This window comes from Phoca vitulina, unplaced genomic scaffold (genome assembly GCF_004348235.1).
Source record: "Phoca vitulina isolate PV1807 unplaced genomic scaffold, GSC_HSeal_1.0 scaffold8, whole genome shotgun sequence".
Classification (NCBI taxonomy): domain Eukaryota; kingdom Metazoa; phylum Chordata; class Mammalia; order Carnivora; family Phocidae; genus Phoca; species Phoca vitulina.
In genome coordinates, this window is record NW_022589711.1 from 57,899,093 (window position 1) to 57,913,050 (window position 13,958).

Here is a 13,958-nt window from a genome sequence, read left to right on the forward strand (position 1 = left end):
AGGGTGTTGTGGGGCTAAGTAGCAGGAAATCAGAGATTCTGAGTCAGAAAAGACTCAAGAGGTCATCAAGTCCAACTCTTGACTGGCACAGGAATCCTCTTTACTCCCTTCCCGGGTGAGTGCCCAGCCTCTACCTAAGGACCTACTTGCTCGTGATGAAATTGTTCTTTTTTTTTTTTTTTTCTTAAGTTTTAAAAATTTATTTAAGTAATCTCTCTACCCCACGTGGGGCTCAAACTCATGACCCCAAGTTCAAGAGTTGTATGCCCTTCCAACTGAGCCAGCCAGGGGCCCCATGATGAGATTACTTTTAAGGAGTACAGTCTGTCCCTATAATGAACTTTGTGTGTCTGCAATTCCTGGCCTCTGAATTTCTGGGTGGTCGCAGTGGTACTCAAAAGGGAACCAGACTGGTGCAAAGCAGAGTGTGGGGGAAGGGCTTAGAAGCAGGGCACAAGGCCCACCTAGCAATGGGGATCTGGGACCCCACTGAAATGTTTTCTAACAACTGATATCCAGTGCTGGGGTGCCTGGCTGGCTCGGTCAGCACAGCATGCGGCTCTCGATCCAGGGTTGTGAGTTCAAGCTCCACATTGGGCGTAGAGCTCACAAAAAAAAAAAAAAAGAAAGAAAAAGAAAAAGACTGATAGCAAATGCAGTTGAATACCAGGAGAAATAGGTTACTGTGTAGGAATGAGAAGCAGCTTTGGCAGAATGGAATACTGTAGTGGAATCGGCTGCTGTGTTCATCTGTGCTATAGAAGCTGCTGAGAAACAGCGGAAGGAGTCAGCTGGGCTCCTGGCAGTACTCCTGACGACAGTTTTGGTGGAAAGTGGAGACCCGTGGCTTCCAACCACGGACAGGATGTGGACCGGGCTCTGTCAGCAGGCAGGGGGAGAGGAAGCCTCAGGTATGAGACTGCAGACTAGCAAAACCAGTTGCTAAATAGTCAGCTCCATCCCCATCCGAGTGGCATGGAGTCAAAGCACCGTGGAGAGGAGTCCCCCAGCTGCCACCTTGTCCATCTCAGGAGTTCACCAGAATGTAACAACCCAAAGGAGGCTTCATTTCTGTAGCTTCGCGGGCAGTGAATAACATCTTACAATCGAGCAGTTCTTTAGTTTCCAATACAGCTGCATTTTTGTCTTCTCATTTAGTCCTAGCTAAAACCCCATAAGGAAGAGAAGACACGATAATCTTCATGGTTTTTTTGATGAGTACACTGAGGTTTAGAGATTTTAGTGACTTATCCAAGATCATAGGACAAGGGGTAGACTCACGTCTGTTGCTTTTCTTAGTACTTCAGTAGCTAGTTCATAAAAACTTTATCAGTAGCCAGAGAGGGTCTGAATTTCAGACCCAGAGACAAACCAGCTTGTAAGTACCTGAAATAATCCTAGGAACTGGCATGCATAGCAGATTTGGGGCTATTTAAGGAGAGGTAAAATTTTATGTTGGGAGAAACTTGTGGAAGAATTAATATTAAAAGATGCCCAGTGTAATGTCTTCCCCTTCCTCTCCTTCCTCTTCCTCTCCACTTCATATTCTTGCTGCAAAAGAAACTTTTCTGAGTTCAATCTTACTGCCGCACGTATTGGTAAACGTGAGTTGTACAAATGAGGGTACTGGATGTGGGCACTTAGCCACACTATGCAGTGCTTTGCACACGGTGGGCACTCAGAAGATGTGGCGCTGGCTTCAGGAGTGACATTCTGGGAGCATTCAAGTAAAATCGGTTTCCAGTTTAAAGTTTTCCAAGTACACAGTTATACTGTCTCAATGGCTTGTGACTTAGTACTCTCACCAAAAACTGCTTTTCCAAACTGGGGTGTGCATACTTTCATGGGAAAGGAAGCAAAGCTGTAGTTGCAACCGTATCCTAAAGTTTGAAAGATTCCCTAGAAAGTACTCACTATTCTCTTTCATTTCACAAAAGGGCCTAAGTCTTTTTCTGAACACGAACACAGAGATTGGACAGATTGCTTTTCCCGTGCCCCAGACTTACACGTATTTGAATAGATAGGCAATAGTGTTAATAGTTCTCAAGGAGTTTATCTGAATATTTTAAGCCATAAGTCTGGAATGGTCTGTAAGACAGTAAAGGCTAACAGGTACATTAAATTATATTTTACCTGGTGCTAATAGGTGACACATAGAGTTAGGGGAAATGTTCTCTCTGGGCCTAATTCTATCCTGGGCACTCTGGTCCTTAACTTCCCTCCACCGTACTTGAGATTTTTCTCCTTCAAGGAAACAAGGGAAGCAACCCTTTCATGAAGGTTGGCAGTAACTTTTTTTTAAGTCTTTTTTTTTTTAATTTAAGTAATCTCTACACCCAACATGGGGCTTGAACTCACAACCCAGAGATCAAGAGTCTCATGCTCTTCCAACTGAGCCAGCCAGGCGCCCTGGTCAGCAGTAATTCTAATTCAAGTATTTCTCTTTTCTCTTCAACAATTTCACTACCCTGAGGATGACATTCTGACACATGTTCCTTTCAAATGAGATAATGATATATCTTAAGTGTTTAAAAAACTCCAAAATTTCCCACGTGTGAGGTGTCCCAGCCATTGCTTCACACTGGCTAGAGTTCTAGAATTGCTACGAGAATCAGAATGGTTCTAAGCGTTCCTCTTTTTCACCACGAGTTCCCCGGCTGCGTGTTCAGTACACCGGGGGAGAGCTTCCAGACTTACCTGAGACTTGAAGTAGGTTTCTTGTGGGGTAGCAAGAACGTCTGCAGAGGCGATGTCTAAATGCATGAGTGTCTGCCGGAAAGAAGGCCGGTTGCGAGGTTTACTCTGCCTACAAGTTAGAAAAGATAGCTTGTGCGTTGCTGAGGCTGTGTCTGGGAGGATAAAGATTTTATTCTACTTTATCGAAAACATTTTTGGCTCCACGCATGGCTATACCTCAGGCCTTGTGCACATGCTGAAGAGCAAAAGGAAAACATAATCAGGAGATACCTGTAATGATAAAATGGAAATCTCTAGGATCAGTGGCCTGTTTGATAATAACAGTCCCTTAGGACTAGTAAAGTCATAATAGCTATCATTTAATAAGGCCTACTGTTTCAGGATATACCAAGTTCTTTATTTATCAATAACTCCAAGTCTGCCAGGCTTTAACCAGGTGATTCGCTCCAAATCCGTATCGGAGACTTCCCTGCGGTTTCAGAGAAATTTTAAACGTGGTTTTGAGGAAGAAGGTAAAAGAGAATCTTAGGAGAAAGAGATTTCTTACCACGTCTGTTTCATAAGGATTTTGAATCCATCAGGGCAAGTGGAAGGAACTGGAAGGTGTAGGCTATTGCTTCCAACACCCCAAATAATGGCCGAAGAGTCTACATCTTTGTAAGGAATCTCTCCTGTCAGCAGCTCCCAAAGCACCACTCCGAAAGACCTACAGTAGTACCAGGAACAGGTACCAAAGACAATGCAGAAAGACTGGTTGGTATTTTAGTTCTTTATTCATGTTTAATCAAATATATACCCAGTTTCAAAATTCTAATACCGCCATAAGAAGAACAGAAACAGCCAGGAAAACTCTGGAAAAGAAACTCAGTGAGGGATAATCAACACTGCTTGATATTAAGACATATCATAAGGCGGGACGCCTGGGTGAAGGAAGCGGCTGCCTTCAGCTCAGGTCATGATCCCAGGGTCCTGGGATCGAGTGCCGCATCGGGCTCCTTGCTCAGCAGGGAGCCTGCTTCTCCCTCTGCCTGCAGCTCCCCCTGCTTGTACTCTCGCTCACTCTCTCTCGCCTATGCTCTCTCTCTCTAGCAAATAAATAAATAAAATCTTAAAAAAAAAAAAGACATATCATAAGGCTTCGGTAATTAACTCTGGTGTGTGAATAGACAGCCAGACTAATGGAAGGGAACAGAAATCCATAAATAGGCCAAATACATATAGGACTTGAGTATATGATAGAAGGGTATCCCAAACCAGTGCAGGAACACTGATTAGTCAGTAAATGCTGTTGGGACAACTGAGGGTAAAATTAAATCTATCGCTCATCTTACATCAAGATACATTCCAAATGAATCAAAAATTCAAATGTGAAAAGAAAAAATGAAACCATAAACCCCTGAAAGAATACATGGGAAATTTTTTTCTTTTTACTAATCTTAGAGTGGTGAAAGCTTTCTAATTATGAAATCCAGAAGCCACAAACGGAGACATTGATCAGTTAAATTGCATTTAAAAAAAAAAAACCTAGCATGGAGAAAGAACTCCACCATAAACAAAATAACAAAATGTGAAAAGTATCCATAATTCATACACACAAAAGGCTAATCTCCTTAATATATAAAATACTCTTATAAATTGATGAGAATCAAGATCAGAGAGCTTAGCAAAGGATCAGAATAGCTCACAAATAAGAAATTACCAATGGTTTGTAAATACATGAAAAAACGTACAACCTAACTTACAAGTTATAAGAAGGGGAATGCACATTAAAGCTGCACCCAAGACACCATGTGTTACCTATATGGTTGGCAAAAATCCAGGAAGTTAGCACATTTTGTTGGTGAGACTGAGAAAACACTTATCCATTTCTGTTGGGAACGTAATTGGTATAATCCCAAAGGAGGACATGTTGGTGATAATTACCCAAATTACAAATGATCCCACATTTCTACTTTATCTTACTTACTCTGGTGTTACATGTAATTTTAACACATGCTATTATTTTGGTTTTAAGCCTAAAAGTTATTAGTAGCCGGTTTTAAGGATGGGAGAAAAGTGACTACAGGGAAATATACTATTAATAGTAAAGATTCGTAATCTCAAAGGAAAAGCTGATAAAGATTTTTAAAAGGCCAAAAAATAAAAAAGCATAGCTCATACGGGATGTTTACAAAAAGGGCAAACAACCCTATTATACGCTTCAAATAGCTCTAAAGCACATAACCGTATCACAGCAAAGTACATCACTGATACACTCAGTGATAGTCTGAGGCACCAAGACTAGGTAAACTTTGTTTAATGTATTTTATTTAAGAAGGTAAGAATTAGGTAACATATCTCCCGAAGACTTTTATGCCAAATGCTTATTTGAAGTAAACTTCCCATTTTCCAGAAAGTTCAGCATATTCTGTGAAGGTCTCCCAAACTGATGATTTACTAAATAGACATTCACCCTAATTCCCCTTCCAATCCTTCTCTCCACATTCATCATGACGCTGGGTAGTACCTCAGATAATAGGAGGCTGAAATCAACCAGCAGTGAGTAACACTAAAGAATACTTTGGGAAAGCAGAAGTGTTGGAGGAGGAAAGGCCTCATACAGTGAAGCGGGAAAGGCTTTCTCGTCGGGACGATGGCACCGCTCACCATATATCGACTTTTTCAGAGACAGGTTCGTTCCGTATCACCTCTGGTGCCATCCATGCAACCGTGCCGGCGAAGGACATCTTGGTACTTTTGTCACTGAGTTCCTTAGATGTGCCAAAATCTGAAATCTTTACTGCATCTGTGTGAGTCACCAAAACACTTTAAAAAGAAATAAAGAGAACACCCAGATCATTAGTACTAATACAAATCATGACTGTAATTGGCAACTTTGTGTGCTGCCTCCTACCTTGTAGATTTCGGCCTGTGAGTTCCGGTATCACCGGGGCATTAGCTACATGCTAGACAGAGCATCACTCACACCGGGAGGCCACACAGCACAGCTCCCCCTGGTCTCATCCTGCCTCCACCGCTTGCTAACGTTGTGACCTCTGCCAAGCTACCTGATTCTTCTAAGCCAGCTTTCTCATCGTAAGATGGAGACAACTCAGGTCCCAGTGATCTTACCCACGATTCAAGCATGCAGAAAACTCTGAGCACGGTGTATAAATATTTTCTCATCTATATCAAGCAAACTCATTTTATTCATCTGTGGCTCATTAGAGAGTGCTGTCCTAGACTTTGCTTGGTGTGTGAGGTAATGCACTATGTTGCCTTTCTGAAATCCTCCAAGAGTTTTTGCTAAGGAATTATGGGCTATAATAATGGCCTCATGGAATTTTCACTTGAATTAAAAGAAGAGATGTAAAACACCCATGCTCAATAAATATTGGTTTCCACCTTGCCAGTCTCAGACAAACCACTAAGAAAAACACTTTTTTTTTTTAAAGATTTTATTTATTTATTTGACAGAGAGAGACACAACACAAGCAGGAGGAGTGGGAGAGGGAGAAACAGGCTCCCCGCGGAGCAGGGAGCCCAATGTGGGGCTCGATTCCAGGACCCTGGGACCATGACCTGAGCCGAAGGCAGATGCTTAACGACTGAGCCACCCAGGCGCCCCAAAAAACACTTCTTTTAAAACACTGTTTAGGGGCGCCTGGGTGGCTCAGATGGTTAAGCGTCTGCCTTCGGCTCAGGTCATGATCCCAGGGTCCTGGGATCGAGTCCCGCATCGGGCTCCCTGCTAGGCGGGGAGCCTGCTTCTCCCTCTGCCTCTGCCTCTCTCTCTCTCTCTGACTTTCATGAATAAAAACAAAACAAAACAAAACACTGTTTAAATGATGGCCAACTAAAATCACACATAGCACCATGACACTAGGGATTTTTACATTAAAAGGCTAATAAGTATGCTGGGATTCCACCAATGTTGATAAGGAAAAGCTGGAATAAATTTAGGCTTAAGTAGATTCCACACAAGTCATGTTTGCCTTTTTATGGTATTTATCTGAAATGTGACCTGGAGGAAATTGCTTTTCTAGCATTAAAGATGAATACATCTGGTACCAGTCTAATTCAAAATATTAGTATACTTACAAACTAGACTGAATTCACTTGAAATAACCTGTTTAGAACTTTAGAATGTTAATGAGTTAGGGTTTCAGGGGCTTAATGATCTAGAGACTTATTCTTAATAAGAAAAAGGCTTGATATTCAAGGTATCAGAATTGAGGTGGCTAGAAAACAGAAAACTTCTCAGTCTCTCTCCTCCCTTCTCTGAACCAGGGACTTCACATTTGTCCCTCTCCATGCCAGTATCACACGGCTCTCTAGTTACCAAATGGCTCTGCTTACAACTGCTTTAGAATACCTTCATCCACAACCGACCCCTAGTTTTGCACCTGATATGTAAAATTTACATACTTTGGAAATTTGGATTTAATGGTGTTAGTCATGGTGAAAATGCATATGGATTTAAATATCATGGGATATCTGACATAGTTCAGAGCTGATGGTATCATTTACCCTGAAAGTCAGAAAAGGTGATAAGCCCCTAGAAAGAAAAACACTAGAAGCTTCCTCTTCGGCCTCTTTTGTGCTGCTCACTATGAGACTTTTTTTTTTTTAAAGATGTGACAAGTGTTGGGTTAGACATTTTATTTTATTTATTTATTTGACAGAGAGAGACACAGCGAGAGAGGGAACACAAGCAGGGGGAGTAGGAGAGGGAGAAGCAGACTTCCCGCCGAGCAGGGAGCCCGATGTGGGGCTCAATCCCAGGACTCTGGGACCATGACCTGAGCCGAAGGCAGACGCTTAATGACTGAGCCACCCAGGTGTCCAGGTCACTACAAGACTTCCTGCTATGGCAAGAAGGAATGGACATGGGGAGAAACTACAGGGCACATGCGGTTAGAACTTGTGTAAAGTCTTCTCTGAGACAAAGCTGGGGTCACACAGCCTAAGATTTAATGCGGGTAATGAAATCTCTCTTTAAAGCAAGCCAGTCTGATCTTTGTCTTCTCAAAGTTTGTTTGAAACCCAAAGAGGCCAAGGCTGCCGGAAGTTCAAGGGAGTACTGATAACAGAGGGAAAGTCTTATTGGGTAACTTATTACCCTAATCTGTAAATGACAGGAGTTAAAGAAAGTAGCATGTGATTTTATACATTCTAAAACTTCCTGACTTCTTCCTCTACAGTTAATTCTCAAGGGGAACAAGGTGGTTAAGAAGGAGACCATTCAAAGAGGTCTTTGGCAAGTATTTTGTGTCCTTTGTGTGTATGTAGTGGATGACAAAACCAACAGGTTGTGTAAGAATGTGAGCAGATGGAATAAAGACTATAATAAAGTTTATTTGCAAGTAAAGCAAGGAGGGGGCTGTTCAGGGAGCTAACGACTATGATAAGCACTGCAGAGAACGAGGGTGATAAGCAAGAGCTGCTTTGAAGTTTATAATCAAGGACTGATTTGTATCTTCCATGGACAGGAGGCAGAAATCATTGTGAATCCCTCACCTTCACATGACGAGGAGGATGCAGGCTGGGGCTTTAAGTCTAAAAGTTCTGGGCTCAAGTCCTAGCTCCATGACTTTGGGCTCTGAGCTCTCATTTTTCTTTTTCTTTTCTTTCTTTTTTAGAAATGGAGAAGGGGGGGCGTGGGGCAGAGGAAGAGAGAGAATCACAAGCAGGCTCCAGCCCCGCTCACAACCCCAAGATCACGACCTGAGCCAAAATCAAGAGTCGGACGCTTAACCGACTGAGCCACCCAGGTGTCCCCCGTGTTTCTTATATAAAATAAGAAGAATGATACTTGTTGCAACTACCCCCACACAATTTTTGCCAACATCAAACCAGATGTGATAACGGATATTTAAAAAAATACCATAAACCATGAAAGCACTACGCAGACATGTTTTTGAAAAAAGGCTAATTCCTCTCTGCTTCTCTAAACCAAAATGTGATGAGAAATAATACAAAAAAAAAAAAGTTTAAAAACAGGAGCTACGATGATATACACCATTTTATCAATTCCTTTCTTCCCTTGATGTGGTCTGGGGAAATGAATAAACACTCCTCTTAAAGTGGTTATTGACAGCCAAAGAATCATTTTGAAAACAGATCACTAGAAACAACTCTGCTTCTCTTAAATAGCCAGTTTATATTATCTTATGGACACTGTGAACCTTGTGACTATTTATTTCCTTCTTTGCTTAGACTCTAGGAAGGTCAGAGCCAAATCTACAGTCCACCTCTACCCACTGTACGAATCTTGTGGCATACCTTTTGTGAGCAAGCTTTAGTTCTAATGTTCTTATTTTCTCTTTGCCTCAGTCTCTTATTCATCCATTTTTATCCTATTGCCTACATTTCTGAAACTCAGTTTTTAACACAACAAATCAAGCCTTCAGGTGGGAAAGTTTGGCATTAAGTATCTGGGATGATGGAGAGTGAATACTTCAGTTAGTAATGAATCTTGTTTCACAGCTGCACAGTTAAAAAGCAACACAAAGGGAAAACTAGTGTCAGGTGCTTGGAGCTATCTGCCACATAGGTCAGTTGGTCAACAAGAATCCAGAAAACATGCAAAGAGAATTACCCACTGTGCCGATTTAAACTCAACCGAGAAAGTATGATGTCTGAAAACAACCGTGCTTGATAAAAATTCCCTTATTTCAAAGCAATAAAACAAAATGGCCGAAAAATCAGCTCCCAAACTCACTTAGGTGATTTGAGATCACGATGAATAATTTTATGGAGGTGCAAATAATTCATTCCACTTGCAATTCCCGTGGACCAGTCCACTAGCAATCGAGGTGTGATCTTCCTGCCGGCTCGCAAAACCTCATAGAGTTGTCCGTGGGCACAGTATTCCATGATGATGCAGTAACAGGGGGCCTGAGTACAAACGCCCCTTTCAAGAAAACACAAATATGTTTATAAATTCACACATACATACAAACGTACCTGTATACATATTTATATTTTAAGAATATTTAATACATTTAACGATTAAGACCAGTTCTCTGTCCATATTATTTTTAAAAGGCATAATCTTTCCCAATTCTTCAATTACCATTAAACCCCCTCTAGTCTGCAAGCTTCTCTATTATGCATATGGACAATTTTAGTTCCTTTTGTTCATTCCAGATTATCCCTATGTTGTGCTGGATCCAGTGCTTTTCTGTGGGGCCATTCCATTCTGGGACAAGGAGCACATTCCCTGAGACTTGTGTAGGCCAGGCGCTGTGTTGTGTTAGATTGTTAAGAGTAACTGAAATATCTTCCTTTTAAAATTAAATAGAAGGTTTTATATATAGGGTACAGAAAGAGAGAATTCAAATAAAATACTGCTATTTTTACTATTAATTGTTGAATTTTAAATTAGTCAAATTTAAGATAACTAGTCTGAGGACCAAAAAAAGAGTCAATTTTCTATATTATATAGTCTTTGGAAAAACATTTCTGCTTAGAATAAAAACAATATCATACAATGTAACCTATTTCTATGTGGCCTATATTTCCATCAATTCCTACATCTTCCACAAAGCCTTTCCTGACGATTCCAGTCCAAGAAGATCTTTCTCTAAATTCTTATGCTACCCGGGAGCCATTAGTTTTTTTTAATATGCAAATTTCCTCTCCCCATACAGATCATTGGCTCCTGGAAGGGAAAGGTCTTCAATTTCTTTTCTTTCTACCTTAAGGTCTAGAAGTTCACAGCAAGTCCTTGACAAATATTTCTTAACTTCACCTTAACTTTCTTTGCTGCTGACCCTTTGCACAAACACGTGCAGGTGCACGGGGTAGGAAGAGGGGAACTAGCATGGAAGAACTTCTATTTGTCAGGAATGTTCCATGTTTATATAATTGTCTGATTTAATCTGCCCCAAACCATTGCACAACACATACACCCTCTTCCATTTCTATGGGTAAGGTTCAGAGAGGGAAAGTGACCTGCCCTAGATGATACACCTATGACAGAGCTTAGATTCAAATCCAGTCTAACGTCAAAGCCTATGCTTCTTCTACACACTCTGCTATACTCCCCTCCCTCTGTGCTTTGTAACTTCTGTATACACAAGCATATTGGGGATTCCTATATCAATGTTACCTTAGAAAAGTGATAATTAACTCTACTTCACACTTTTGTTCTGAAGATGAGAAAAGAGAACAATTATCATATACAATTCTCGGTATCCCATCTCTTAATAGTATGTACGCCTTCTTTCAAAACTTTCTAGAGGAGTTGAGAGTATTTTATCTACAAGATGCCCAGCTAAAGTCCTCCATGTCTTCTCTCTTAGGCAACTCATGTCTTCTCTCTTAGGCAGCTGTAAGTGATGAGGGAATGAAGAGGCCATAGCTTGAGACCATGGGAAAGTCCTATAACGACAGCAGGTTATGAAGAAGTAAAATTAGTCTTCATTTTCCCTGCCATGATATGCCTGTCAAATGCCACAGAGCTATTTCTACTACTCTCCGCTACCCAGAATTCTCATCTTCATTTCTAATGAAAAATTTTTTTCAAGTTTCTGTTACTTGACTTTTAGGAGCACTTGGCGGAGCACAGATAGACCACAACTATAATCAGACAATTTAATTTTCATTACAGAAAAACAAAGAATAGGCAGGAATAATGTAATGTGCTTAAGAATATCAAAATAAATATTTGTTTGAAGCTACTCAGCATTCTATTTAACCCTGTTTTAACTTGTTGCAAACAGAGAGAAAGGGGTAACAGTGCTATGTTATGTACTTTTCATCTTTCTTGACTGATGAGAGGCAATCATTCCATCAACCCTGTACTATGACAAGGCTTCTTAGTAGCTATAAATAGCAGCTCTCTAATCACTTCTAATTGCCACCTTTTCTTCCCCTTGGCACCCAATTCCATTAGGAACAGTCAGATTAGGTCTTCCTAAAAGATTGCTTTCAAAAAATTGGACGAAGAAAATACAGAATTCTTTTCTTTCACTTCCCCTTCCGTACACGGTTCTTACTTCAAAGGAAGCTGTAAGCACAGCAATCAGCATCCAGAGAGACACACTCAAATCTAATCATGCCTCGTATCTTCCAGACGGTCCTGAATGACTCATTGGCCAAGCAACTCATGGCACAGATGGCTGCACACACAACACTGCCCAAAGCCTCAAGAGCATGGTGTAATGAACCAGGGACACCGTCTCACTATTGGTTTCCATGTAGAGGTAAAGACTATTCGAGCATCTTCAGCCTAAAAAGTGGGGCACTGGCATGGCAGTACTCGTCCAAAATGCAGAAAACTGCACATGTAGGTAGGAGGGTCAGAAGAGTGAGGTACGGAACAGGTTGCGAGGAAAAAGGAAAGAGGAAAAAGCAAAAGGAAGGAAGGAAAAATAAAGCTTCTCACACCCATACTCTTGGGACACATTTCTGCCAGGACATCCTGGTGGTAAGCCCTCGTACCTGGGACAGACAGCCCAGCCCACATCAGGAGGCCAAGAAGCCACGCTAATCTGTAGAATATTCTGTGTCTCAAACTCAGCATCCTAGTGATTGAAGCTTGAAAGTTTCGTTAAACGGAAGTTAAATGAAAGGCCCTTCCTTCCATTTAGGATGTAGGATGCTAGAAGGGATGATTTTCTCAGTGAAGTAAAATGAAGGAAAGAAGTGAGTCTCTGATAGTCTGTCTGCTTAAAAATAATCCTTCTGCTGTCTTTTGAAATGTATCATCTTTGGAAAGAGTATAATTAGTCTCTATAGCATTTCATTTTCGTCTCACATCCTCCTGGCCCTAACAGCACAACAAAGGATGGGATCAAGAGGGCAACCGAAGCTCTCTCCCATGCCCACTGTATGCATGTCCCTTCCACAAGGAGATACATCCAAGCACTTCATTTAGTATCCCAGCTGAATGCTTCTCTCCTTTCCACATCTCTTTCCCTTTCCATAAAGGGAATCAAAACTCAACATCAATACTCATTTAAACCCATTCTACAAAACCTGTCCCCAAGATTTCTATTCCTTACTTTAGGGATGTGATTCCAATGAAAAATGATCCCATGACATGTTTACCTTTACAATGAGAGTTTTATCGAGAGAGGATCCCTCTTGGGGGCTGGGAGAAGTTCCTCTTAGTTTTGGGAAGGGGAATTTGTAAATTATTCCCCTTTTAGTGGTAGCCTCATCAGTCATACTATTTTCTAGGACTGAAATACATATATGTCAAACGTATCAAGAAGCTCTAGTTTCTAAACTGTCATTCCACCTGAAGACTAGCTTTCCTGTTCTTCACCTTCCCTCCTGTAAAGCCACTCGTCATTCATTTGTTTCAGGCTAGGGCAGAATTTAAAGCCCAGCAAGAGAGGGACCTCAAGGGAAAGGTACAGGCAGAAGAGATTACACATATTTAGAGCTCAGCACTGTCAGGTTTGGGGACTGCCACAAATGTACCTTTGTGCCTCCCCTTTTGCTAGTGATCCCCGCCAGTATTATGAAAATAACAGTCTGAACTAGAAAGATACGTTCATACACTCTTGAAAACAACTACATTGTGGAATGAACATAGCATATAACTTACTCTCATCAGTATTCCAGTGTCATTAGACTTAGAAAGCTGAGTGTTTGGCATTACTTGAAAAGGGATCTAGCAAAACCGGGGCAGGGAGAAACACTCTGAAGGTGCCTCTTACTACAAGTTCATATTTAAGAAGGGAGGCTAATAGAAACTAATAAAAAAAATTCCTCTCTGTTACACAGGGACTAATTGTTCTTTTTTTTTTTTTTTTTTTTTTTTTAAAGATTTTATTTATTTATTTGAGAGAGAGAGAGAATGAGAGAGAGAGCACATGAGAGGGGGGAGGGTCAGAGGGAGGAGCAGACTCCCTGCAGAGCAGGGAGCCCGATGCGGGACTCGATCCCGGGACTCCAGGATCATGACCTGAGCCGAAGGCAGTCGCTTAACCAACTGAGCCACCCAGGCGCCCAGGGACTAATTGTTCTATGATCACTTCAGATATCAGCTTTGTTTTCTTAACTGAATTTTCGGAAGGGCAGGTTATCTCAGAGTGACCTCCATCATCCCACTGGTGAACGAGGTTGATTCATCAGATATGATTGCTTGGTAAGAATCCATCGCTCCCTCTCTGTCCCAAGTATATCCTTTCTGAGAAGGGTGTGCTCTGGCAAAAAGAACTACCAGATTATACGATTCTTAAAGACATGACCTTCATTTAATCATTCTTTGGTGCCCTCCCAAAATACCTAGCCCAGTACTAAGTCTATAGAGTATTTTCCAT

At 41.3% G+C, this 13,958-nt stretch overlaps 1 protein-coding gene across 13 annotated transcripts in view; it reads right to left on the reverse strand.

Annotated features, from left to right (window-relative positions):
- Positions 1-13,958, reverse strand: part of MAP3K13 (mitogen-activated protein kinase kinase kinase 13) — a 165,235-nt gene that overhangs the window by 23,585 nt on the left and 127,692 nt on the right. For all 13 annotated transcript variants that reach the window (XM_032406986.1, XM_032406985.1, XM_032406984.1 and 10 more), the window contains 4 exons: positions 9,401-9,592; positions 5,344-5,502; positions 3,245-3,403; positions 2,698-2,806 (listed from right to left, as the gene is read on the reverse strand). In XM_032406986.1, the coding sequence (XP_032262877.1) occupies positions 2,698-2,806; positions 3,245-3,403; positions 5,344-5,502; positions 9,401-9,592 (619 nt within the window). The remainder of the gene's footprint in view (positions 1-2,697; positions 2,807-3,244; positions 3,404-5,343; positions 5,503-9,400; positions 9,593-13,958) is intronic.